The sequence below is a fragment of the Euleptes europaea genome, chromosome 19 (genome assembly GCF_029931775.1).
Source record: "Euleptes europaea isolate rEulEur1 chromosome 19, rEulEur1.hap1, whole genome shotgun sequence".
Taxonomy (NCBI): Eukaryota; Metazoa; Chordata; class Lepidosauria; order Squamata; family Sphaerodactylidae; genus Euleptes; species Euleptes europaea.
Genome location: NC_079330.1, coordinates 19,733,618 through 19,760,894, shown reverse-complemented (window position 1 = coordinate 19,760,894; position 27,277 = coordinate 19,733,618). Strand labels below are relative to the sequence as shown.

Genomic DNA, 27,277 nt, shown 5'->3' with positions numbered 1-27,277 from the left:
CTGCTTTTGTATTCCAACGTTCCTCTGCTTCTCTGGTTCCCACTGCCTTCAGATGTCCAAAGCTTTCCCTCCAAAGGACTCTGCCCTTTCTGACCTTTACTGGCTGGAACCGCCTCCCAAAACACCTGCCTGATGCCACCTTACGTAGGTCTGTGCTATCAAGTTGCAACAGACCTATGGTGACCCCAACACCCACAAGGGGCTTTCAAGGAAAGAGAGAAGTAGAGGTGGTTTGCCATTGCCTCCCTCTGCAGTGTCTTCCTTGGTGGTCTCCCATCCAAATATCAACCCTGCTTAGCTTCTGAGATCTGACAATATCGGGCTATACCATGCCGCCTTCCCTCCCCTGATGCCACTGATCTTGCTTCCAATCCCTGCCCCAAATCCAAATTTGCCATGAATCATTTGTGCATGCCCCTTTAATTCCTTGCCCTCTCTCAGAGGTTTCAGCAGTTTGGAGGCTTCGAGATTCATAAGAACATAAGAAAAGCCGTGCTGGGTCAGAACAAGACCCACCAAGTCCAGCAGTCTGTTCACACAGTGGCCAGCCAGGTGCCTCTAGGAAGCCCACAAACAAGACGGCTGCAGCAGCACCATCCTGCCTGTGTTCCACAGCACCTAAGATAATAGGCATACTCCTCTGATCCTGGAGGGAATAGGTATGCATCATGACTAGTATCCATTTTGACTAGTAGCCATGGATAGCCCTCTCCTCCATGAACATGTCCACTTCCCTCTTAGAGCCTTCCAAGTCGGCACCATCACCACATCCTGGGGCAGGGAGTTCCACAAATTAACTATGGGTTGCGTGAAAAAATGCTACCTTTTATCAGTTTTGAAACTCTCACCCTTCAGGTTCAGCAGATGACCCCGCGTTCTAGAATTATGAGAGAGGGAGAAAGGAAAAGGATAGGGTTAAGGTTTCCCTGCACTCACCTGGTCTTTCTCTTCGGGGAAACGTTCTCCAACCCTCTTAAAAAGCTGGCGAAAGGTGGCGCGGATGACGGCGGGACACAGCTTGACGGACTTGGCGACGGCAGCGAGAAGGTCGGTCAAGTAGGACCGAAGGAGGTGGACGCTCTGTTGGATCAGGTCGCTTTCGCTCAGAGTCCGATGGAGGCTGGAGCACCTGGCCAGGCAGGTAGAAGTCAAGATTCACCTGTCAAGACCTCAACTTCTCCCCTATTCCTGCAGGATTCCCTGGCAATGTGGGTTCCCCCAACTCATCCATTCCCCAACTCATGCTCCTCCGTTCATGCGCTCCAAGTAGGAGTGAATGGCATCAATTCTCTTATAATAATAAATTCTAAAACAAAACCTATGTTGATAATGTATAAAACCTTCACAAAAGAACAGCACCATTGCTCATGACTGAAATAGAAAATATAATGTGACAATTACAATAACAGACTTCATTTGCAATACACACATGTGAAGATATTACACATATGACAATATTTATTTGCACTCAATATTGAGTGCAGACACTCAAAAGGAAAGACTATTGTGTAACACTCATAACAAACAATAAGTGAAGCAACTCCAACGGTTGCGAGGTCCACAAATAACTCTATATAAGAACTCATATGGGACTTCTCTGAAGTCGATGAACAATAAAGTAGCCAAGACGTAGATAACATTGCTTGAGAGTTTGCTGGTATGTGTTTTCCAGATATAGACACACGTTTCACAGAAAATTACTTCCTCAGCCTGCTAGTAAGAGTCATATGTGCTTTGACAAAAAGACCTCATAGGAATATTGTCGAAGGCTTTCACGGTCAGAGTTCATTGGTTCTTGTAGGTTATCCGGGCTGTGTAACCGTGGTCTTGGTTACCAAGACCGTACCAAGACCACGGTTACACAGCCCGGATAACCTACAAGAACCAAAGACCTCATAGGGTTCAATTACTTCCAGCTGCTAGCTCGGATAGTCACACGGATTACACACGGATTGTGGAGAAAATATTTTTTCCCCCTCTCGGAAGGGCCCATGAGCAAACTGATGGGCAGGGGATTCAGGAGGGACCTGGCAACCCTATCCCGGAGGCATCTGGCGGCCTCCATAGGAAACAGGAGGCAGGACTAGGTAGGCCTGACCCTGCTGAGCTCTCCGTCGGCTCCTCTTACCCAACGTCCTTGCTCTCCACTTTGCTGGGGTCCAGTTCGATGTATCTCTTCTCTTCGAACACGCGGTTGATGGTCGGGCCCAGGACCCTGTGGAGATACTGCGTTCCTGCCACCTACAGGACGGCACACGGAGAGACGGGACAGGAGCGGTGAGGCAGCGGGTGGCAGGATCAGACAACGGCTTTTCTACGGGCCAGATTCTAACCAGCAGACGGCAAGCCCGGCACGTACCTTCAGGAAAGACTCCATCGACTTCGAGGCCAGAGAGTTGCTCCGAAAGAGTGTGTTTGGCTCATCTGGAACAAAGAAAACCACTTGCAATTGGGGCCAAGTCACTCCCCACTCTAGTGGTATGGAGAGGTGGCTCGAACCATGCGGAGACCACCCTCCTAATTTTTGCCGTGCCCGGAATATGTACCGGTTTTGTCCAATTCTAGCTTGACGAGAAGATCCAGTAACTCTTTGGCTAACCCTTGACCTAAGAAGAGCTTGACAAGGTTGATAGCAACTTCCTGCCTGCACTCAGCAGTTGTGGTTTCATCGATGAGGGTTATTAAATGCGCTTTCCTGTCCTGTGAGGGGACAAAGAAAGTGGAGAAAACAATTTCCACAAATATCGCAAATACTGATAAATACCGCAGGAGGGGAAAGTTACATGAAAACCTGATTTTGTGTGTGGGGAAAGGGCTTAGAGTTACCAGGTTTCCCACTCTGGCAGGACACCTCCCACCCCCACCACTGCCAATCCCTGCTTGGCTGGGCAATGGGGGGGGGAAATCACAGGGAAAATGGCGGAGAGGGAATTGGCATCCTCAATGCCATGACATCACTTCCAACATGACCCAGAAGTGGCATCACATTGGGAGACCCTGCGGCATTTGCCCAAAACACAGATGGACATGGGAAACAAAAGAAGAAACCCCAGTTCAGCCAAGGAGAAAATGTCAGCAGACAAGAGAGTGAATAATTTCAGAGGGTCAAAGAATGACGACATTAATGGCCCAATGACATAGGAGGATCCCCAGATGTGTAACTGAGCGGCAAAACAAAGCTGTGAGGGGTGGGTGGGGTGTAGGGTTGCCAGGTCCCTCTTTGCCACCGGCGGGAGGTTTTTGGGGCAGAGCCTGAGGAGGGCGGGCCATTTCCTCCAGGTGAACTGATCTCCACTGGCTGGAGATCAGTTGTAATAGCAGGAGATATCCAGCTAGTACCTGGAGGTTATTTAGCAATCAAAAAATTATTGGAAGATATTACAGCACACGTGCTCAATGTTATTCTAATAAAAAAACATTTCCAACCATTAATAGTGTCTATTCTTTTCTAGTGTTTTCAAAATGCAAGTGTGTTACTTGCACACTTTAGATATTATATACAAAGTATAAACAAGGTCAAATAAAGCAAAACATAACACTCAGTGGACACTCTTTTACATCAAGTCAACACCAAATCAACACTTTTTTTGGTGACTGTTCCAATCTGTCCTTATAGTAAAGTTCCCGTCTGGGAGGTCCGCAGCAGTAATTGCTTGTCAGTTTCATTCACGCAAGGATTACAAGCGGCGAGTGTCGGTTCTCTTTGAAGATTGCAAAAACAGCATTCCTGTGCTAATAGCACTCTATATCCCCAAGGGAAAGGGGATGTAACAGGGTTGCTAACTCTCAGCCAGTGATTCCCGGCAATAGAAAGTGAAAATAAACCTTATCCCAAAGGATACCAGGTATGATAAGGACGTGTCCCTCCAGATATCAAACACGTTTCATATTGCTTTCATCAGCTTATTACCCGGAAGTAGAATTCTTATTCTCAAGGTGTATATACACCGTTCCTTAAGACCTCCAAAGGTTCCTATGAGTAGCTATATATAAATGAATGAAACTGACAAGAAATTACTGCTGCGGACCTCCCAGACGGGAACTTTACTATAACGGACAGATTGGAACAGTCACCAAAAAAGGTGTTGATTTGGTGTTGACTTGATGTAAAAGAGTGTCCATTGAGTGTTATGTTTTGCTTTAGTTGACTTTGTATATAATATCTAAAGTGTGCAAGTAACACACTTGCATTTTGAAAACACTAAAAAAAGAATAGATGCTATTGACGGTTTGAAATATTTTTTTATTAGAATAACATTGAGCAAGTGGGCTGTAATATCTTCCAGTACCTGGAGGATGGCCACCCTAGTGGGGGGGGGGGGGAGCCAAACAGACCAACAGTCCGGATCCAATCTGGGGCCCTCCATGGCTGCTTTCCGCTTAAGGAACTCTTCATGGATCATGCGGCCTTTTAACACTGAGCAGTGACGACTCCAAAGCTATCCGGGAAGGAAATAAGAAGACACGGGGGACGTTTGCGGGAAAAAGTCCAGTCAAATCTTACCTGTGCCGCCGCCTTAACTTCTTGGCACAGAAGTTGTACAAGAGGCTGGTAGTGGCTGGAAGGGAGCACCATCTCATCCCGAAGGCGCACTTGGAGGTGTAAGGCACCCAGGTTGCCTCTGAAACAGAAACAAAGACAGTCACCTGGTCAGGATGCCCCATAAGCGAGTTATTTTTCCATTGGGGCGGGGATCAGGATTGTTTATAACATAAATCACCACCTCGCTCTTGCATTTCAGGGTAGCTCATTGGGGCTTGTTTCTGCCACCGGTTCTCCTGGGATGACCATCTATGAACTCTGTGAAAGGGTAGGTGGCTTGAATGGGGTCATCTTTAAGTCCAGGCTAAGCGTCTCTAAGCCCTGACCTGGATGGCCCAGGCTAAACCTGATCTTGTCCGCTCTCAGAAGTTAAGCAGGGTTGGTCCTGGTTAGTACTTGGATGGGAAGTCCAGGGTTGCTACACAGAGGCAGGCAATGGCAAACCACCTCTGAAAGTCTCTTGCCTTGAAAACCCCATGAGGGGTCATCATAAGTCACCTGTGACTTGATGTCATTTTACCTTCCCTAAAGGTCTAGTGATTAGGATTCGGTGCTCTCACCACCATGGCCCACGTTTCATTCCCCAAAAGAGAAGCCATGTTTGCTTTAACCTCGATGGCCCAGGCTAGACGGATCTCCTTAGATCCCAGAAGCTAAGCAAGGTCGGCCCTGGCTAGAACTTGGATGGGAGACCACCAAGGAAGCCCCTGGGGTTGTTACACCGAGGCAGGCAATGGCAAACCAGCTCTTTGGTTCTTGTAGGTTGTCCGGGCTGTGTGACCATGGGTCTTGGTATTTTCTTTCCTGATGTTTCGCCAGCAGCTGTGGCAGGCATCTTCAGAGGAGTAACACTGAAGGACAGTGTCTCTCAGTGTCAAGTGTGTAGGAAGAGTAATATATAGTCAGAAAGGTGTTGGGTTTGAGCTGAATCATTGTCCTGCAAAAAGTATCAAAGGTAATGTGCAGAACAATGATTCAGCTCAAACCCAACCCCTTTCTGACTATATATTACTCTTCCTACACACTTGACACTGAGAGACACTGTCCTTCAGTGTTACTCCTCTGAAGATGCCTGCCACAGCTGCTGGCGAAACGTCAGGAAAGAAAATACCAAGACCATGGTCACACAGCCCGGATAACCTACAAGAACCAATGAACTCTGACCGTGAAAGCCTTCGACAATATTTTGCAAACCAGCTCTGTTCATGTCTTGCTGTGAAAACCCTACAGGGTCTCCGTAAGTCGGCTGCGACTTGACGGCACAGTGGCTCAGTGGTAGAGCATCTGCTTGGCATGCAGAAGGTCCCAAGTTCAATCCCCGGCATCTCCAGTTAAAGGGACCAGGCAAGTAGGTGATGTGAAAGACCTCTGTCTGAGACCTTGGAGAGCCGTGGCCAGTCTGAGTAGACAATACCGACTTTGATGGCCAGACTGACCAGTTTGATCAAAGAGAAGACGACTGAAGACTTAAAAAAAAATGGGAATGCTATTTCGAATATGTTAAACAGAAAAGATAGATTGTTAGAGATAAAGATTAGTTTATAAAACTTACTATATAGGATAGAAGGAACTTAAAAAAAAACACGTAGACTATAAGAATAATGTATAGGATTGGTTCTTGTAGGTTATCCGGGCTGTGTAACCGTGGTCTTGGAATTTTCTTTCCTGACGTTTTGCCAGCAACTGTGGCAGGCATCAATGAACTCTGACCAATGAACTCTGACCGTGAAAGCCTTCGACAATGTATAGGATATTTGAAATTAAGAGACAGACTCCCCAAAGGAGTACAAACTGTGTGAATGTATGTATATGTAATTTGTGTGTTTTCTTTCTGCAAATGTTAATAAAATATCTTTTTTTTAAAAATACTGACTTTGATGGACCAAGGGTCTGATTCAGTAGAAGGCAGCGTCATGTGTTCTTGTGAGTTGATCTTTTTGGTGGTCCACGGTATCCGTAAAACTATTGTTGCAAACAATCCCTGTGTAATTGTTCTTTGTTTATGCATTTCTAGTTGTCTCTAGAACTCATCCCAGCGTTATAAAATCAGTGGACTCCACTTCCCCTGGGGACCAGGTGATGCCCCCCCCCCCCAGAATGGAAACTCACTCATCCTGTGGTGGCTTGCATTTGTCTGGTCGGAGGAGAAACCAGCCTTCCTCTCGCTGAACAGTAAGGAGTCCTTGGACATTGAACGCCACCTGCAAGAAACAACAGGTTGTTTCCAGAGCAAAAGACAGACCAGACACATGAAGCTGCCTTCCACCGAGTCAGGAGCTTGGTGTCAGCTCAGGTGTCTATCCCTAGCGTCCCATAAACAGACACGCTCAGGCAGGTGAACCTAAGCAATGCTAATTTATTGGGAGCAAAAAGACAGATTTACAGAAGTTGACTGCTCTCTCACGCAGGAGAGGGTGCTAATGGAGTCAATGTAGACGGGTTACAGTTTAAAAGCATTCAATGCAAAAAAGCACGACAAAGTGAAACCACGGTGCCGAACTAAGAGATAATGGTTCTCATAGAAACGGTTCTCAGGACATAACACGGAGACGGGATAAACAGGATTTTCAGCATGAAAACAAAACCTTGACCAGCAGCCAGAACCTGGCCTTGACTGGGAGCCAGCCTCTGGCCTGCTTCAAAAGCAAAGGCCTGACACTTGGTCTGTCGCACTCCATCTTGTCTTTTCGGACTGATGGTAGCTCTCTAGGGCAAGGTGTCAAACACAAGGCCCGTGGGCTGGATCTGACCCCTTGAGCGCTCTTACCTGGCCCACGAGCAAGCTAAGGCAGCCACGCACCCGCTCTCGATCTGGGCTGGCGAGGCATGGCCCTCATAACAAATGAGTTCAACACCCCTACTTTAGGATGGCAAGCAAAGAAGGGTCTTCCCTAGCACCTGAGATCCTTCAACTGGAGAGCCAGGGACTGAACTGAATACCTTCTGCATTCAAAGAGCAAACTACTCTACCGAGCCAAAGCCTCTTGGCAGAAAACTATGGCAGTCAAACAATTGCATCGACTCACTCTTAAACATTAAATGCCACAAATCCAGCTGGACAGAGGCTAAATTATACCAGTGAATCCTACATTTGTGTGTTCAGAACGAAGAAGAAGAAGAGTTGGTTTTTATATGCCGACTTTCTCTACCACTTAAGGAAGAATCAAACCAGCTTACCATCACCTTCCCTTCCCCTCCCCACAACAGACACCCTGTGAGGTAGGTGAGGCTGAAAGAGTTCTAAGAGCTGTGACTAGCCCAAGGTCACCCAGCTGGCTTCATGTGTAGGAGTGGGGAAACTAACCCAGTTCACAAGATTAGCCTCCACCACTCATGTAGAGGAGAGGGGAATCAAACCCGGTTCTCCACGTCAGAGTCCACCACTCCAAACCACCGCTCTTAACCACTACACCACGCTGGAAGTAACATTTAAGGTGGGAACTTCTCCACTGGAGTGTGGAGCTGCATGATGATGTTGTCCAGAGCCCCACCCTGACTGCTAAGTAGGATAAAACGTAATTATCTAACAGGATAGGATAGATAAGATATGTAAGATAGATAAGCTCCCCCCTTTGGAGGTGAAGCCTCTCCCAGACAGAGGGCGGAGAGTGGTGGCCGTTCTCACTGCTGCTGCTTCCAAACTAGCCTCAATGCTCTATAAGCATTTTGTGTCCATTTTCTTTCTGTCTCTCTTACCTTCCCCAGAAAATCGTTCCTGCTGACAAGGTCCCAGTCCCAAACCTCTACGACACACAGCTTCTCTGGGGCAGACTCGTCCAGGTCAAACTCGAATGTCTCGTTCCATCTTGGATAGCAGGACTTTTTGATCACCTGGAGAGGGGGGAAATGTTGTAACGGTGATTGGCTTAGATGGCTATCTAATGGGAGTTGATAACAGCATGGAAAAGACCCGTAAGGGCTGTTAGCTGTGACGGCTAAGTGAAACCTCTTATACTAAGTAGAACCTCTTATATGCCTATTATATACTATTATATGCCTGTTATTTCATGCCCATTATATTAGGTGCTGTGGAACACAGGCAGGACAATGAAGAAGAAGAGTTGGTTTTTATATGCCAACTTTCTCTACCACTTAAGGGAGAATCAAACTGGCTTACAATCACCTTCCCCTCCCCTTCCCACAAAGGACACCCTGCAAGGTAGGTGGGACTGAGAGAGCTCTAAGAGCTGTGACTAGCCCAAGGTCACCCAGCTGGCTTCATGTGGAGGAGTTCACCAGTTCACCAGATTAGTGTCTGCCGCTCTTGTGGAGGAGTGGGGAATCAAACCCGGTTCCCCAATTTAGAGTCCAGCGCTCCAAACCACTGCTCTTAACCACAACACCAAGCTGCTGCTGCAGTTGTCTTGTTTGTGGGCTTCCTGGAGGCACCTGATTGGCCATTGTGTGAGCAGAATGCTGGACTTGATGGACCTTGGTCTGATCCAGCATGGCCTTTCTTATGTCCTTATGTAACCTCCATGTTCATATGCAGTGTATCTATGAATGCAAGTTGCTGGGGAAGGAAAAAAGAAGGGGAGGTTTTGGCTTCTGTGCCCAAGCTTCAGGACTTCCCAAAGGGAAACAGGATACTGGACTAGATGGTCTACTGGCCTGATCCAGCAGGGCTCTTCCTGTGTTAACTATCAGTCCCTGTTTTGAACACATCACTGCCCAAATTTGATGAGGCCCGTGGGGCAGAGTGATAAGCTGCACTACTGCAGTCAAAGCTCCGCTCACGACCTAAGTTTGATCCCGACGGAAGTCGGTCTCAGATAGCCGGCTCAAGGTTGACTCAGCCTTCCATCCTTCCGAGGGCGGTAAAATGAGTACCCAGCTTGCTGGGGGTAAAGGGAAGATGACTGGGGAAGGCACTGGCAAACCACCCCACAAACAAAGTCTATGTAGTAAACGTCATGATGTGACATCACTCCATGGGTCAGTAATGACCCAGTGCTTGAAGAAGAAGAAGAAGGGTTGGTTTTTATATGCCAACTTTACCTTTTTAAAGGAGAATCAAACTGGCTTACAATTTGTTGTTGTTTTTTGCTGGTCAGTGACAGTATTAATAAATTACTATTAAACTGGCTTACAGTCGCCTTCTCTTCCCCGCAACAGGCACCTTGTGAGGTAGGTGGGGCTGAGAGAGTTCGGAGGCAACTGTGACTGGCCCAAGGACACCAGCTGGCTGCATGTGTAGGAGTGGGGAATCAAACCCAGTTCTCCAGATTAGAGTCTGCCGCTCCTAACCACCGCTCTGAATCACTACACCACACTGGAGACTCCTTGCACAGGGAGACAACATTTCTGCCCTGTGCATCGCCAGAAAGAAGGGGAATCAGCTTCAAATCCCTTTTGGGGGCCAGGAGATGGCCTAGTACCCATAAACTAGGCAGCTGCTGGGGTAGGAGGAACCCATTGCTTCTTATCATTGGAACACACCCAGTGCCTTGTTTAGCCCCGTCTTCTTTTCCCCCCGGCCCAGACTCACTGAAGTCTCCTGGGTCTTGCCGTTATAACGAACTCTGACAAAGGGGTCGGAGGCTCCATTCCGGTCCTTCCGGGCCAAATCCCTGGGAAAGAAAAGAGGGACGAGAAGAAAGGGATGGAAGACAGTTGTCATACCAATTGAGTATTCATGGCTATTAGTTAAAATGGATACTAGTCATGCTGCATTCTCTCTAGTATCAGAGGAGCATGCCTATTATATTAGGTGCTGTGGAACACAGGCAGGATGGTGCTGCTGCAGTCGTCTTGTTTGTGGCTTCCTAGAAGCACCTGTTTGGCCACTGTGTGAACAGACTGCTGGACTTGATGGGCCTGGGTCTGATCCAGCAGGGCCTTTCTTATGTTCTTATGAGTGTTTCAAAAAGAAAGACTAGACTGCTTCACAGAGGACAGGTCTATCAATAACAATTAACCATGATAGCTAAGAATGGAAACTATGTTCAGAGACCAAGGACTCTCAGGAGAAATGGATGCGGGAGCCCTGCCACAAAGCAAAGACCAAGTGGCCTTGGGAAAACCACCTTTTTGTTCAGCCTAGGCTACCTCGCAAGGATGTCGCAAGCAAGTTAAGGAGTATGTCTACACTGTGTGGAGATACAGCAGGAGAATAATACTGGCCCACCTCAAAGAAGGAGAAGAGGAATGTTGGTTTTTATATGCCGACTTTCTCTACCTTTTAAGGAGAATCAAACCGGCTTACAATCTGCTTCCCTTCCTCTCCCCACAACAGGCACCTTGTGAGGTAGGTGGGGCTGAGAGAGTTCTGAGAGAATGGTGACTAGTCCAAGGTCACCCAGCTGGCTTCATGTGGAGGAGCGGGGAATCAAACCCGGTTCTCCAGGTTCCGCCACTCCTAACCACTACAACACGCTGGCTCTCCAGGGCTGTATTGAGCTCATACATGAAACTCTTTGAAAAGCTCTTTAAAAATTAGAAGCCATTATTAATACAGCAGTAATATGTAATATAGGAGCCCCGTGGCGCAGAGTATTAAGCTGCAGTACTGCAGCCAAAAGCTCTGCTCACGACCTGAGTTCGATCCCAACGGAAGTCAGTTTCAGGTAGCCGGCTCGAGGTGGACTCATCCTTCCATCCTTCCGAGGTCAGTAGAATGAGCACCCAGCTTGCTGGGGGTAAAGAGTAGACAACCGGGGAAGGCAATGGCAAACCACCCCGTAAACACAGTCTGCCTAGTAAACGTCGTGATGTGATGTCACCCCGTGGGTCAGTACTGACCTGGTGCTTGCATAGGGGACTGCCTTTACCTTTAGTATGTAGTAATGATCATCACAGGTAATAAGCAAAAATCAATTGCCAAGCTGTCTACCTTTGTTACAAAGCTGTCTGGCATCTCCTTTAAAAACGGAACAGCACGGCTCATTCCGTGCTGTCAGTCAAATGCCCTGCTGATGGTTAAGGACACAGGTAATTGGAGAGGGGAAACACAAGAGCGGAGCGTTCTCTGGCAGAGGCCTTGGCTGATCCCCTGGTGGCTCCTAGTCAGAGCAGAGGTATGGTAGTGTCACTGTGATTCACGGAAGTGGGAGGAGGGGGGACAGATGCCACCCTTGAATGCAGATCATAGCATGCAAAATTTAAAGGGACAGATTGCAACATGACTTCAGTGTTCTTTTAAATGAATTAATAAGCCATCTTCTCTCCAGCTGTCCCTCCTTAACATGGGCAGTCCTTATTTTCGGGGGTCTCAGGCAATAGAATCATAGAATCATAGATTTGGAAGGGACCAACAGGGTCATCTAGTCCTACCCCCTGCACAATGCAGGAAATTCACAACTACCTCCCCCACACACACATCCAGTGACCCTACTCCATGCCCGGAAGATGGCCAAGATGCCTTCCCTCTCATCCTCTGCTTAAGGTCACAGAATCAGCATGGCTGACAGATGGCCATCTAACCTCTTCTTAAAAACCTCCAGGGGAGGAGAGCTTACCACCTCCCGAGGAAGCCTGTTCCACTGAGGAACCGCTCTAACTGTCGGAAAGGTCTTCCTGATGTCCAGACGGAAACTCTTTTGATTTAATTTCAACCCGCTGGTTCTGGTCCGACCTTCTGGGGCAACAGAAAACAGCTCGGCACCATCCTCTATATGACAGCCCTTCAAGTACTTGTAAAGTATTGGCTTTAATTTAACTACTTGAGTTGGTTGGCTTCTCTAGCAATCCCTCCTTCCAACATTATATAGAGTTGCTAATAGTGTGTGTGTGGGGGGGAATGTCCTGCCCCTTTAATAGAAGCTTAATGGGATGTTATTTCCCAGATGATATTACTGACCTCCCTGCCCAGCTGTCTGTTTTCACATCTTAAGCCTCTATTAAAGAGACGGGACTTTTTCTCCCCTACTAGCTGTTGAGAATGCTAACATGCTAACCGTCTATGGAAATGTTGAAGGGGGAAAATAAATAAATAACTGAGCTACAAGAACTGGCCTGAGACGAGAATTCTTTCCTCCTAGGAAAGATGTTTTCAGCCTTTTAGCCAAGGAATCCTACAGTTGGAAGACAGTCAAAGATGACTGAGCAGAGCCGGGCCCAGCTATGGAGTTCCCCACGGTCAGTCGGCTGCAAAAGACCCATTATTTTGGAGCCTCCCCCTTGCTTCCTCCTGCCCCATGGGAAGTAAAGCTAGACAGGTGCATGCATTACAGAGGGGTGGTGGTGGAAGCAGCTAACCGGGTGGCCCCTACTGGCAAACCGGTGCTCTCCCCCCCATCCCTTGAAGGTCGCAAGGAGATCTGGTGGTGGTGGGGTCCCACCGTGGGACATCTGGCTGATTCCCTCACTCCTGGAACCAGCGCTAAACCGAGTCCCCCTTCTTGTTGCTCTCCCCACCGCTTCGGGCCTTGCTTTGTTTCTCTTAGGTCATTTATGCAGGGTCGATTTTGATGCTCGCTCAAGGCTCCATTTTTTAAATCTGACCTTTAAAATGACTAGTCACGGTCCCAATGCAAGAGGAGAAAGTCAAACAAATTCCATCCCCCCACTCGCCTGCTCCTTCATTTGCATAGCCATTAGCAATCGTTGTTTGCATAGCTAACCCTCAGCTGTGATTCTTCATGCTTCCTTGAGTGGATGCTTCAAGGCAGGGACGTAGCAAATAAAAAAGGTTGAGTTAAAGGGGCTCTTAAGAAATGCGAAGCAGGTTTGCACCAGTTTCGCAGTGACTTCTGGAATGACAGTTCAGCGTGAAGGACTCAAAAAAATATGCGGGGCACTTCAGCCTGGAACTAATTACCAAGCATAAACGGCCTTAGACTTCTCTGATCTCTTTTTTCATCTGGGCCTGCCCACCTTTCAAACCCCCATTCCCCTCCGGCTACCCCAAGTCAGTCTTACCGAGCATCGAACACCTGGCATCGCAGCTTTTTGGCCGCCTCACTGCCCACGATTTCAATCCGGAGGTGAAGTTCCCCTTGCACTTCCTCATCCGGGTCGATTTCGGTGAGGTTCAGCCAGCCGCTATAACCTGGAAGCAGAAGAGGAGAAAAAAACAAACAGTGTTCCATGTGAGAACAGCAGTGTCCCACCTTGCAGGGATGGCGCAAGGCTAAACTAAATTTAAGAGTTGCACACGACAGAAATGCCATGCAAACGATAGCTGTGGCAACTCTCGGCCCATCCATTTGACAACAAATGCTGGCAGAAACTGTCTCAAGGTCGGAAGGAAAGCATCATCACAATTCTGATGACGTCCATCTTTGCCTTTCCTTTTCAGGTACAACAGGTGAAGCAGTGGGTGTTTCGACCCATCCGCAACCCCTGTCCCTCCAGACTTCTTGCCAGTTCTGCTTTCTCAACTTGCCAGCCGGTAACAGACCTTGTCATAAGTCACGAACAAGCAGTAGATGAACATTAAAACGTTTATTTGTGCCATGCTTACCCTAAGGGCAGCTATTTGCAATACTTCGACAGGGGCTGAATTAATCATAAACTAATTTTCGACATCTACGAAAGCACAGAAGCTGCAGAGTGCGCCATTCCTTCAAACCATGACTCAACACCTCTCCAGCCAAGCCAACTCCTTTCAAAAGAGGAATGGCATCACAGCCTGGATACCGCCCAGAATGAGTCAGAAAACCCAACTCGGCATGACTCGCAAAAGGCAAGCAGATCTGATGGTTATTGCTTCATAGCGGCGAGAATATTTATAGCGCAGAAAGAGAAATCGAGAGACTCGTTCAAACGACGGAGGACCACATGGTCCCTCTGGTTTCTTTTCAGATGTGTGGAATGTTCCAGTCCTCCACTTGCTGCTGCTGTGGGTTTGGTACAGCCGGTTGCGTCGTGTAGGCAGGCTGTATGGTTTTTATATGCAAATTTATACTTACAATGTACATCACTTACACGTGTAATGTCCCTAGAAAAGAGCAAGAGCCCAGTAGCACCTTAAAGACTAACAAAATTTCTGGCAGGGTATTTCGTGAGCTTTCGTGAGCCGCAGCTCACTTCTTTGGTTACCTGACTCCCTAGCCCACACTGTTTTAGCATGTCCACAAAATAATATTGCACGAAATAAATATATCACTCCCCGGATAAAACAGCTAAAGACGCTTTCTGAGAAGCGGATACTGTGTTATCTGCCGTCAAATAGATCGATCAATGGCGTGAGCGATGTGGCAACTTTTCTCTTTATAGTGTCAAGGAAAAGTTAAATTTTATCTCCCCTTTTAAAAGTGTGAAGTGGTTGATGGATAGCCAGCGGCTGTTAAATCTAGGGAAAGGGGGGGAGTAGCCCCTTAAAGACTAACAAAATTTCTGGCAGGGAATGAGCTTTCGTGAGCCACAGCTCACTTCTTTGGATATCTGAAGAAGTGAGCTGTGACTCATGAAAGCTCATACCCTTCCAGAAATCAAGGTGCTACTGGACTCTTGCTCCTTTCTTCAGGGACCTCAAGAAATTATACATTTATCTCCTCCCCTCTTTTGTCTTCACAACAACCCTGTGAGGTAGATTAGGAGGAGAGGGGAGATTCGGAAGCATGCTAGTTTGCTGTGCATTCCTCTGACCTTCTTCACCGATCAATTTGCAAGGGTGTTTTTTTTCTGTGCTGTGCGATTTTACCCATGACACCTGTGCCCAGAAGAACCAATGAATGCACAAAGAACGGGTGTGGAGAATGCAGAGAACAGGTCGATTCTAACACATGCACACTCCCCAAAGGGCCCAACTATACATTATACGGCTTCTGACCCACCCTGGTTTATTTAAAACCTGACATTCGAAACTCAGAATTCCCAGCATCTTCTGAAACTCAGGCATGTGGGAACGGGTGGGCTGAAATGGATCAGGATTGCAGCGTGTGGCAAAAGGGGGCTTCAGATTCTGCCCCACGCTAGGTTCCAAACCTGAAGCCGCCTTGTTGGGAAACTTACATGTCACCCCGCGGTTTAAGTAAATTTCTCCAGTGGGGCAAATAGTGTCTCTGGCCATTTATGCAGGGCTGTTTCCCTCGCAGTCACTCTGCAATTTGGATAATGCATGCCTTTCCCAACCGTCAGAGGTTGCCTCGATCTCCCCGCGCTTTTCTGCGTGTTTTCCAGATGCTGTTTTAGCGAGAATCTGGAAAACGTGGGCAAAATGCAAGGAAACGCGTGGGGAGACTGAGGCAACCTCTGACAGTCGAGAAAGGCACTCATAATCAAAAGGAAGCAACGGAGCAGTCAGCAGAGTGACTGTGGGGAAACAGCCCTGCCTCTGTTTCAGGTCAGGAAAAGGCACGGCAGGAAGGCAAGAATCTTCTGTCCTTACGTCCTGCAGTCCCAATCCGAAGAGGCCCTCATACACCCGAGAATTAGGGTTCCAGGTCCCTCTGGGGCCACCAGCGGGGGATGGGGGAACAGGGTTGCCAGATCCAGGTTGGTAAACTCCTAGACATTTGGAGAGGGACCTCAGTGGGGTACAATACCATAGAGTCCGCCCTCCAAAGCATCAATTTTCTCCAGGGAACTGATCTCTGTAGAATGGAGATAAGCTGTAATTCCAGGGGATCCCCAGGTCCCACCTGGAGGCTGGCATCCCTACCGAAAATTAAGTTTCCAAATGGATAGGGATGCCAACCTTCAGGTACTAGCTGGAGATCTCCCGCTATTACAACTGATCTCCAGCCAATAGAGATCAGTTGGCTGCTTTGGCCATTGGACTCTATGGCATTAAAGTCCCTCCCCTCCCCAAACCCCCCTCCCTCAGGCTCCTTCCCAAAAATCTCCAGGTATTTCCCAACCTGGAGGTGGCAACCCTACACACGGAACACCCAGATCATATCTGGCTTGACAGGGTACGGACTTGGTACCTTGTAATGCGTGGCTAGGGTCTTGGAACCTGCATTCTTAAATACTATTGGCAGAAGCATTCATCCTTGTTCATCTATGCTGCATCATCTGTACACGTCGAGGGCATTGAATCCCAGAGGGTATGACAAGCCCAGCAGCTGCTGCCGGGGGAGGGGGGGTGCTTCTCCGAGACAGGCCCTCCTCCTACGCCTGAAGGATGAGTCACGGGGTCCCCCTGAACACTTGGCTGGTCTTTCAGCAAGCAGCTCACGTCCTCTCTTGGCTCCTGTCTAGCCCAGCAGACAGGCGACGGCAAGGAACGTGGAGCGGGAAAAGGGGGGGGGCAAAGGAATTCTGCTGCGGGAACCATCTCTTGCCTGCCGGTTTCCCGTCCCTCCATCCTGTTCTTTTCTGCAGCTCAGATTCCCGCTAAGGCATAAGGAGAGGGGGATCTGTAAAGATTTGGGGAAACAGTGGCAGGCTCCAGAATGTTGCTTTCTAAAGACCCCAGAAGTCTTCTTGGCTGTGGTTGGAATTAGTTTGATGCAAATTACGAATACCTGCAAGTCTGCCTTCAAAGTTTTAAGGCTCTAAGAGGCAGGTAAAAGGTAAAGGTAGTCCCCTGTGCAAACACCGGGTCATTCCTGACCCATGGGGTGACGTCACATCCCCACGTTTCCTAGGCAGACTTTGTTTGCGGGGTGGTTTGCCAGTGCCTTCCCCAGTCGTCTACACTTTACCCCCAGCAAGCCAGGTACTTATTTTACCGACCTTGGAAGGAAGGAAGGCTGAGTCAACCTGGAGCTGACTACCTGAAACCGACTTCCGTTGGAATTGAACTCAGGTCGTGAGCAAAGCTTGGACTGCAGTACTGCTGCTTACCACTCTGTGCCACAGGGCTCTTACCTAAGAGGCAGGCTGGGTGTTTTTTATTTTATTCCCCCGCCCTTTCCTTTCCAGTGCACCCTGTAACAATGCCATTTTTCCCAAATGGAAAAAAAATGCACTATCACCTTAGCAATAAACACACCAGTAGATCTGAATTGAACAAGCAGTATGTTGAGATTGTAGGTGTCAAAATGAAAAATTACTACTGGATTCATTTGCAAAATACAACCCTCCTCTAGAAAGTGGCGTGCTCTAGCAAGCAGGAAACTCCCATTTCTAGAGAGTTTTAGACGCTGGTAGGATTTGGGGGGGGGCGTCGGGCAAGGCTGGGCGTCGGGAACTGGAGCTCAGTGTGATGGGTAGGGCTGCCAACCTCCGGGTACTAGCTGGAGATCTCCTGCTATCACAACTGATCTCCTGCTTTGGCCACTGGACTCTATGGCACTAAAGTCCTTCCCCTCCCCAAACCCTCCCCTCCTCAGGTTCCGCCCCAAAAATCTCCAGGTACTTCCCAACCCGGGCTGGCAACCCTCATGATGGGTCCATCCCCTCTTCTCCAGGAAAGCCATCAGCCAAACTATCAGCTGGCCCGGGGGAGCAGGGGAGAGGAGGAGAACAGGAGTCAGGGGGCTATACCTTGATTCAGTTTGCAGATCAAACTGAGCAATGGGCTGAGAAAGGGGGCAAATCTACTTAGTTTTTTTTTTAAAGGAACTTTTTTTTTTATTATTTTCCATAAATCATATATAAACTTTTCAACAAATACAGAAACAGTGACATAATATTCCATATCAGCATATTGTTATTGAAAATGCATCATTATTAAAAAGTGAATAAGTGAAAACTTCCCCTTTATCCTCCTCCATCCTTTTATTTACCTATTTGCCCTTTTGCACTAAAAATTCTAATCCTGATATTATTTTATATCATATCTAAATATAACTTCCTTATTGCATATTAAATTTAACTATATACCTAACAATATATCAGTTTTTATTATTAGTGATTATAATGTACCATTTACAGACCTTGGTTATTAAATATTATACATAATAGTAACAAAGAATAAAATAAACTATTCAGTATAAAAATGGAATTTGAGTATTGCAATTTTTTACCAATATCTTATTGATCAATGGATCAATGGCAAGTCTACTTAGGATGGCACTGTAACTAGCAGCAGACGAGGGGGCAAAACAGGACTGGAACAGGCCCCGTAGGGTTGCCAGGCCCCCTCTGGCTGCAGGTGGAGGATGGGGAGGTAGGGTTGCCAGCTCCGGGTTGGGAAACTTCTGGAGATTTGGGGATAGAGCATGGAGAGGACAGGGACCTCAGTAGGGTACAATGCCATAGAGGCCACCCTCCAAAGCATCCCTTTTCTCCGGGCAACTGATCTCTGTATTCTGGAGATGAGCTGTATTTTGGGTGATCCACAGGTCCCACTTGGAGGCTGGCATCCCTAGGGCTCCGCCCCCAGTATGCCCCAGCCCCGTCCCCAGACAAAGAGGGTAGGGAAGGAGCAGGCTCCCTGCAGCTTCCTTTTGGCTCGAGACAGTGGTATCTCCTGCCCCCCTTGCAGAGGCCAACATCTGGGGGCTCCCACCCACATTGCACGATACTGCCCCAGGTCATCAGCCCACCAGGCTTCTCCCTAGTGGCATTAATGGTGTTTTATGCATGGCTGCTTCACTCGCCGTCACCCCTCTGATGACTTTGGGTCTTTTTACTGATTATGCATGCCATACAGGTGGTGTGATGGTTAAGAGCAGTGGAGCGGTGGACTGTGATCTGGAGAGCCGGGTTTGATTCTCCACTCCTCGGCATGAGCAGCGGACGGTAATCTGGTGAACTGGATTTGTTTCCCCACGTCTACACACGAAGCCAGCTGGGTGACCTTGGGCTAGTCACAGTTCTCTCAGCCCCACCCACCTCACAGGGTGTCTGTTGTGGGCAGGGGAAGGGAAGGTCATTATAAGCCAGTTTGATTCTTCCTTAAGTGGTAAAGAAAGTCGGCATATAAAAATCAACTCTTCTTTTTCTACTTCTGACCATCAGAGGTCGCCTTGCTCTCCCCCTGCTTTCCCCGCATTTTCCCCGCGTTTCGAGGGATCTGTTTTATCTCAAATTTGAAAACGCAGGCAAAACGCGGGGAAAGGCAGGGGGAGAGCAAGGCGACCTCTGACGGTCGGAAATGGCATGCATCATCCAAACAAAGACCTAAAGTAATCGGAAGGGTGATGGCGAGTGAAACAGCCATGCATAAAAGACCCTACTAGAAAAACATCACTGTTTAATATCCATGGTGCCTCAATATTCGTGCTTGGTGATTGAACTCCTATATACCAATGGCCAATCTGCCCTGACCATAACTGACTTGGAGTACCCAGCGAAGAACTGCAAACACCAGCTTTCAAAAGTCACAGAGACGCCTCTGCTCTGTTTACTCACTCCAAAGTAAAAATAGATCCTCTGCTGGGAGACTCAATCTCACCTTTGGGATGTTCAGCCAGCAGGCTGTGGGTAAGGGAGACTTTCCCGATCACATCATCCCGGCTGACGGACGAACGAAGAGACCAAAAGGGAAGGGGGGAGAACAAAAGGTTGTCACAAACCACCACAAAAGGTTAAACCCTGAAATTGTCAGATTATATAGGTTTGGCCCAGCATTGGGATGAATGGATGTTCCTTATTCCTCTGTCTGGCTACAATTCCTCCCTAGTGCTGTATTCCTCGCTAACTACAAGAATCAAATTCATTCCAGAATAACAGCATGCCCAGTATGATATGGGTTTCACCTCCTTTGCCTATTTGCTTTCTTCTGCATTATTTTTTAAAAAATAAATTGTATTCATTTTTTGAGGGGTACAGAAAAAGGAAAAGGAAAAAGACATATAGGGAAAATTTAACAATTCATTCCATTTTGTGTCCGTGCCCAGGATAACCCACCTACCTATTCCCCCCCGATAAAATCTCTTATAGAAATGCAAAGTATAGTTAATAACTCTAACTCATAGTACTACATTTCTCTTCTTACTTAACTAAAATGCTATTATATTGTTTGATCTTCAACTAATACCTGTATCAATATTTCTATTTTATAAAACCCAACCCAATAAAAATACCATAATTAAATCATACTTAAACCATAATGTAACTCCTCTGCTCTTGTTTACCCCTAACGCCATCCCTCATAACATTAACATATTTTATCATGCATATCTATCGAAAAACAATTGCCATCTCTGCTTGTAGTCATCAATCAGCTTTCTTCGAAGCAAATTTGTTAGTCTCGACATGGTTGCATACTCATGCATTTTTGTAATCCATCTTCTGCATTAATAATTAGAACGCACACATTGATAAAACAATGGGGGGGGAATCAATGCAATCGTACATATGCTTGCAAACGTTATTTTTGCGTGATCTTGGTAATGTGCACATGTGAACTCCAGCACAATAAGTAAAGCGGCATGCAAAAAAGATTTTCGATGCAACTGTACGCATAATCCCATCAAGATTCAGTTTTTTGCCGGGTTTTATCAATGTGTGCGTAAGCAACCATGACCAAGTAACGGGGTGGGGGGGGGGAGAGGTGCAAATAAACGGAACTGAAAGCAGCATGAACACATGCTCACAGAACACATGCTGTACAAAAGGCAGAAATTAAAAACCTGCCACAGTGGAGGATTCTTAACACATCAGTTCCACTTTGCTTTTTTTTTTTTTTTTTAATTTCAGGTCCCCACTCTGTCGTGAAGCTTATTTTGGCCGTTTACTTTCTCTCTCTCTCTCAACCTAACCTACCTTACAAGGGTGTTGTGAGAACAAAATGGGGAAGGGATAACATGTAAACTACCTGAACCTACTTGGAAAAAATGTGCTCGATAGACTGATAGATGTAAGTGTGTGGCAAGTAGGATTGTTTCTGCTGTCTTTCTGGGTCCAAGAATTGTACACATTTCACTTTTGCTAAGTTAGAACATAAGAAAGGCCCTGCTGGATCAGACCAAGGCCCATCAAGTCCAGCAGTCTGTTCACACAGTGGCAAAACAGGTGCCTCTAGGAAGTTGCTTTATTGTTACTGGGACCCATACCTCTTTTTGTAACTCATGCTACAGGACCATTGACTTGGCACTTGTAGTCACTGTTTAAATAAAAAAAATTCCTCTCTAAAGATTTTTTTTTAAAAGCATCAGTTCCACTTTGGAAACAAGACCAGATAATCCAGGGGGAAATTCAGATGAGGGGGATTTTGAAAGCATCCTTTGTTTGGGGAAGGGTGGAAGAATTCTTTCAACGGCAATGGCGTAGCAAACCTGCTGATCCTAAGCAAGCCTATCAGTGCAATCCCGAGGAGAATTACACCAGTCTAAGACCATTCATTTCAATGGGCTTAGACTGCAGTGACTCTGCATAAGAGCGCACTGCAAGTCATGTCAGTGTCTGGATGGGGGAACCACATGGATACCCCTGTGGAAGTTGGCTTGAGAGAAGCTCAGTTGGTAATAATGAGACATATTTATCTATTTACAACACTGATATCTTTCTACACAATCAGGGCTACCAAAGTAGCTAAATAATTCTGTGTGTTTGGGGGGGGGGATCTAGAAGAAGAAGGAGATTGGGGGGGGGGAATGGGGTATAAAAGAAGTAAATAAACAGAGTGGTTCAGTAGTACAATGCATGCGGGAAGTCCCAGGTTCAGCCCCTGGTATTTCCAATGGTCCCAGTCAGCAGGTGTTGGGGAAGAAATTCCTTTGCACAAAAACCCTAGAGAGCTATTTCCAATTGTGAGCTAGACGGACCAAGGGTCCGGCTTAGTATTCGGCAATTGCATACTTACATGATGTAAGATGCTAGTATTGAACGGTGGGGAGGGGACATAAAGAAAGTGTGGATGGACTCCACAGAAAGTGACGTCATACCTTAGTGCATCTTCATCCATCACGTAGAAGGATACGCAGTGGAAAGTAGGAGGCAGGTGGACCTCATATTCTTCGCCCCAGAAAGGGAACAGAGTTTTCCATACTGTGGCTGTCCTGTGGGAAGAAAGGGATTGACAAATAAATAGCAGGCCTATGTCTTCTGAAAAGGGATAGAAGAGCCATCCTTTGGAGATTACTAAAACTGAGAAAGCTAGGTTTTAAATATTCATCGAGGACAAACAACGTTTGGAAATCCAAAAGGATTGTGATCCCATCGAGTCGGTCTTCCCAAGCTGCCATTTCCTCCCGGGGAGCTGATTCTCTGTAGTCTGGAGATCAGTTAGCATTCCAGGAGAACTCCAGGCTCCACCAGGAGGTTGGTAACCCTGTACAATACACATTTGTATCGAATTATAATGGGATTTCTTTCTGAAGCCAAACCTGCTTAAAAATTGGGACAAAATAAGCTAAAGAAGTACTCCTTCTGAACTTTCACACTGACTGGATGCCCTGACTGGATGCCTCGGGCATATCTCGGGCATATCCCTGAAGCTCGACTTCAGAGTCAATCCTGTTTGTGGCCCCAGAAAAAGGGGCGGGAGAAGAGAAAGCGTTAGATATAGGGCACTGAAGCATTGCCATGTTACCTGATGATGGCTTCATTGTCGATTTTCACTATACAGTAAGGGTCACTGCTTCCTGTACTAAAAAAAAGAAATAAAGAATAATTAAGTTTCCCCCCCAAGTGATAGAAAGGTATAATATTATTAATAAATAGATGAGTTAAAGCCAGGCTATTAGGGTTGTGTTTACACCAGCATGGCGCAGTGGTTCAGAGCGGTGGACTCTGATCTGGAGAACCAGGTCGGATTCCCCACTCCTCCACATGAGTGGCAGACGCTAATCTGGTGAACTGGATTGGTTTCCCCACTTCTCCACATGAAGCCAGCTGGGTGACCTTGAGCTAGTCACAGCTCTCTTAGAGCTCTCGAAAGCTTATACCCTGGAGATCTTGTTGGTCTTGAAGGTGCTGCTGGACTCAAATATTGCTCTTCTACCAAATCCCACCTGAAACTACCAAACAGGGTGGCTGAGAGGATAAAAAGGGGGTGGAGTATCCATACACACCACTCTGAAGTCTTTGTGGGAAGGATGGATTGTCTACAAAGACAGTTCTTGTCTAAGTTCAATGGAATTGTAGGGTTCTCTTGTGTCTCCTCCCCCCTCCATAAGATCATTCAGGGCTTCAAGGACTACCTGTTTCACTCACTGAACTGTTATCGGGACATCTAAAACATCCCCTTAGGTATACCTTATGCTGCTCCATGGAAACCCTTTGTATTTTGAAAGGCTTAATGTGGGATTTTCTGTTTTCAAAGAAAGGTTCTCGCTGTTGGCTCCTTTTTTGCCTCAAAACAAATACCTTCCAGAAAGATTGCCCCCGAGATAGTAGAGGAACTACAAGGTTGCAGCTAGATTCTTTCCTACAGAGATATAATTGATGCGAAAACTTACATCCTATTTTTATAAAAGGACAATCACATTAAAATAGCAGCAGTTAAAACCCAACAGGATTACAGCCAGCTTCTACCAATCTGTAAATCGCTAAAGGGCAGAAGCGTTGTTTTTTTAAAAAAAGCACATCCTCTGAAAATAGACTGCCTAGAAGATGCTGCCTTCTCAAACCAGGGGGACATTATTGGGAAACGCCTTCCAATAGACTACAGCTGTGACAGAAGATTTTCACAGTCTAGCTGAAGAAATTCACACCTGTCATGGTGAGGATGCACCAAGAATAAAATGTTCTGAAGAGCTCTGTGAACATCTTTGCCTATATAGGGAGAAGCAGTCTCCCAAATACGAGAGTCATAGTCGTGATGAGCTTTATTTAATTAGACAATTTATATGCCACCTCTCCAGAGGTTCAAGGCGGCATACAAGTAAAAACAATACCAGAAAACACCCTACATTACCAATACAGGCAACAGCCAGCATCTTGAATTGAGCTCGGAAGCAAATCAGAAACCAACCACGTGATTTCGAACTACCAATAGGCCACAGCATGCTACAGTACATGAAGTTTCCAAGTTACTACCAAGGGCAGCCCCACAAAGAGTGCACTGCAATAATCCAGCCTACAGGGTAAAGAAGTATGAATTAGGGTTGATAGATCAACTAAGTCTGGACAAGAAGGCAGGCTTCGAATCAGATGTAGAGGATAAAAAGAACCGAAATCAAGAGGGATGCCATTCTCCAGGTGAGGCCTGGAACTCTCCTGGAATTACAACCAATCCCCAGACTAAAGAGATCCGTTCCCCTGGAGAAAATGGCTGCTTTGGAGGGCGGACACTATGGCATTGTACCCCGCTGAGGTCCTTAGAATGTAAGAACATAAGAAAAGCCATGCTGGATCAGACCAAGGTCCATCAAGGCCACCAACTCTCTTAGCCCAACTTCCCCTACAGGGTGATTGTGAGGATAAAATACAAGGACAGGAATTGTTGCCCTGAGCTCCTTGATAGATGGAGGGTAAGGTTGCCAGCTCCGGGTTGGGAAATACCTGGAGATTTTGGGGAGTGGAGCCTGAGGCAGGAGGGGTTTGGAGAGGGGAGGGACTTCAATGCCATAGAGTCCAATTGCCAAAGCGGCCATTTTCCCCAGGGGAACTGAACTGATCTCTGTCGCCTGGAGATCAGTTGTAATAGCGGGAGATCTCCAGCCACCACCTGGAGGCTGGCAACCATAATGGAGTGGGAGAACGGCAAACAAAAAAAATAAACAACTGAGCAAAAAAGGGTTTGTTTTTTTAAACCACTGTAAATAAAATTCAACAGCTAGCAGAAAAAACAGGGACCTGCTCAGAGCTGAATACACAACACACTCCACTAGGAAATAGTATCTCGGATGACAGGCGCCTAGTACAAAATTCTCACTTCAAAGCCCCGGGCATGAGAAGACAGCCGGAAAGGAATCCTGGCCGCAGAACTGTCTGGGGCTCATCTCCAAATACAAAAGCTGTTCAGCTGCCAAGAAAGGGTTTTATAAACTGTTTGCTTCTTCCATCTCAAATGCATGAGAGCGCGCACACACAGACACACCAAAAAAAAAACCCAGGCTGCTCCTCCAAGTAGAAAACCAACTGCAGATAAGCAGAAAATGCAGATAAGCTTTTGTCTCTAGGTTGGAACAATGGCATCTAATTCTGCAGTTGTTCCATGGGACCGCTAGCTCCGCTGCAAGTTGTGGAATTAGACAATTAAAAGACTCCTGGGGCCCCCAAAGTGCTCATCCATGGAGGAGGCTGCCTATAACATCTCTGAATGATTCACTGCCTCTGTTGTGGGGGAGGTAAATCTGTCACCTCTCTGAATCAGGAATGATAGGATCTGCCCTGACTTGGATGGCCCAGGCTAGCCTGATCTCGATAGATCTTAGAAGCTAAGCAACATTGACCCTGGCTAGTATTTTGGATGGGAGACCTCCAAGGAAGTCCAAGGTCTCTCTGCAGAGGAAGGCAATGGCAAATCACCTCTCTTGCCTTGAAAACCCTATGGGGTCACCATAAGTCAGCTATGACTTGACAGCATTTTTATACACACATGCACACACATAAGATCCTTGCAAGTCGCAGCTGACTTACGGCGACTCCATAGGGTTTTCAAGGCAAGAGACAAACAGAGGTGGTTTGCCATTGCTTTCCTCTTAGAGAAGACTGCCTGTAGCAACTCTGCATGAATCAACGCTCAGGCTTTTCCATCAGGAACCACGGCCCGATCTGCGACTCACACAGAGATCGAGCAAATGCTCCTCTGAGGGATGGCGAGTCCTACATCTCATACACTGTAGAAGAACCCTCCCTTCCCCTTTCTGGCACCGAGGAAAGAAAAAATGTTCCTCCCGTTTTAATGTGGAATTTATTTCAACGTGGGGTAGCTAGCAGCAATTTAAACACACGCCAATAATACAAAGTGGCCTTGACTGGATGATAGGAAGAGCTAATTAGAGGGAAAGGGAACTCCCTTACGGAAAAGGTCATATCTAAAAACACCAGACGAGCACGGCTACTTTGAGCGGAACACAACAGAATAAATAAAAGGCTTTAACTGGAATTCCATGCACATCACCAGTGCAGGGAAGCTGAAACATGGTCATAAACCAGCACTTCTCCTGATCGCCAAGTGAATTAGAGGCCTTACCCTTCACATTTTGCAGGATTAAATGGAGCATACATGGAATATTCCGGGGGGGGGGGACACACCGTGGCTTAGCGGCAGAGCATCTGGTTGGCATGCAGAAGGTCGCAGGTTCAGTCCCTGGCATCGGGAGTTAAAAGGATCAGGCAATAGATAAATGAGAAAACCCTCTTGCTGAGAGAATAGATAGCATTGCCATTGACAGAGCAAGAGCCCGACTCAGTATAAAAAGCTTCATGGGTTCATGCATGTTCAACCCAACTGGGTCATTACCGGGGGGCCCACCCCCAATCACTGACTGCCAGCATGGTATAGGGGTTAAGAGGGCCGGGCTCTGATCTGGAGAACCGGGTTCGGTTCCCCACTCCTCCACATGAAGCCTGCTGGGTGACCCTGGGCCGGTCACAGTTCTCTCCGAACTCTTTCCACCCATGAGGAGAAAGGCAACGGCAAACACCTCCAGACGTCTCTTGCCTTGAAAACCCCTACGGGGTTGCCGTAAGTCAGCTGTGACTTGACAGAACTTTCCTTTACCATTACCGGCTCTATCCCATCTGCAGTATTCAATTCTCTGCAATTGCGTAACTCCTACTGATATATTGCCTACAGCATGGGACGGGCCATGGCTCAGTGGTAGAGCATCTGCTTGGCATGCAGAAGGTCCCAGGTTCAGTCCCGGCATCTCCAGTTAAAGGGACTAGGCAAGTAGGTGATGTGAAAGACCTCTGCCTGAGACCCTGGAGAGCCACTGCCGGTCTGAGTAGACAATACTGACTTCGATGGACCAAGGGTCTGATTGAGTATAAGGCAGCTTCATGGGTTCATGTTTTGTATAGCTGAACATATATCTGCAGCGCGCAAAATGTCACATTGTATACTGAATGGAGCCTTCGTGGGCATGAACATGCATTTACACACATATGCACTAGAGCCAA

At 47.1% G+C, this 27,277-nt stretch overlaps 1 protein-coding gene across 1 annotated transcript in view; it reads right to left on the bottom strand.

Annotated features, from left to right (window-relative positions):
• LOC130491253 (ras GTPase-activating protein 4-like) overlaps positions 1-27,277 on the bottom strand; it is a 57,092-nt gene that overhangs the window by 7,406 nt on the left and 22,409 nt on the right. Inside the window, exons 2-13 of the mRNA XM_056864966.1 lie at positions 22,797-22,853; positions 22,150-22,263; positions 19,716-19,777; positions 13,403-13,532; positions 10,032-10,113; positions 8,240-8,374; positions 6,653-6,744; positions 4,505-4,622; positions 2,547-2,700; positions 2,360-2,424; positions 2,129-2,241; positions 937-1,129 (exon numbers count right to left, since the gene is read on the bottom strand). Coding sequence (XP_056720944.1) covers positions 937-1,129; positions 2,129-2,241; positions 2,360-2,424; positions 2,547-2,700; positions 4,505-4,622; positions 6,653-6,744; positions 8,240-8,374; positions 10,032-10,113; positions 13,403-13,532; positions 19,716-19,777; positions 22,150-22,263; positions 22,797-22,853 — 1,315 coding nt within the window. The remainder of the gene's footprint in view (positions 1-936; positions 1,130-2,128; positions 2,242-2,359; positions 2,425-2,546; positions 2,701-4,504; positions 4,623-6,652; positions 6,745-8,239; positions 8,375-10,031; positions 10,114-13,402; positions 13,533-19,715; positions 19,778-22,149; positions 22,264-22,796; positions 22,854-27,277) is intronic.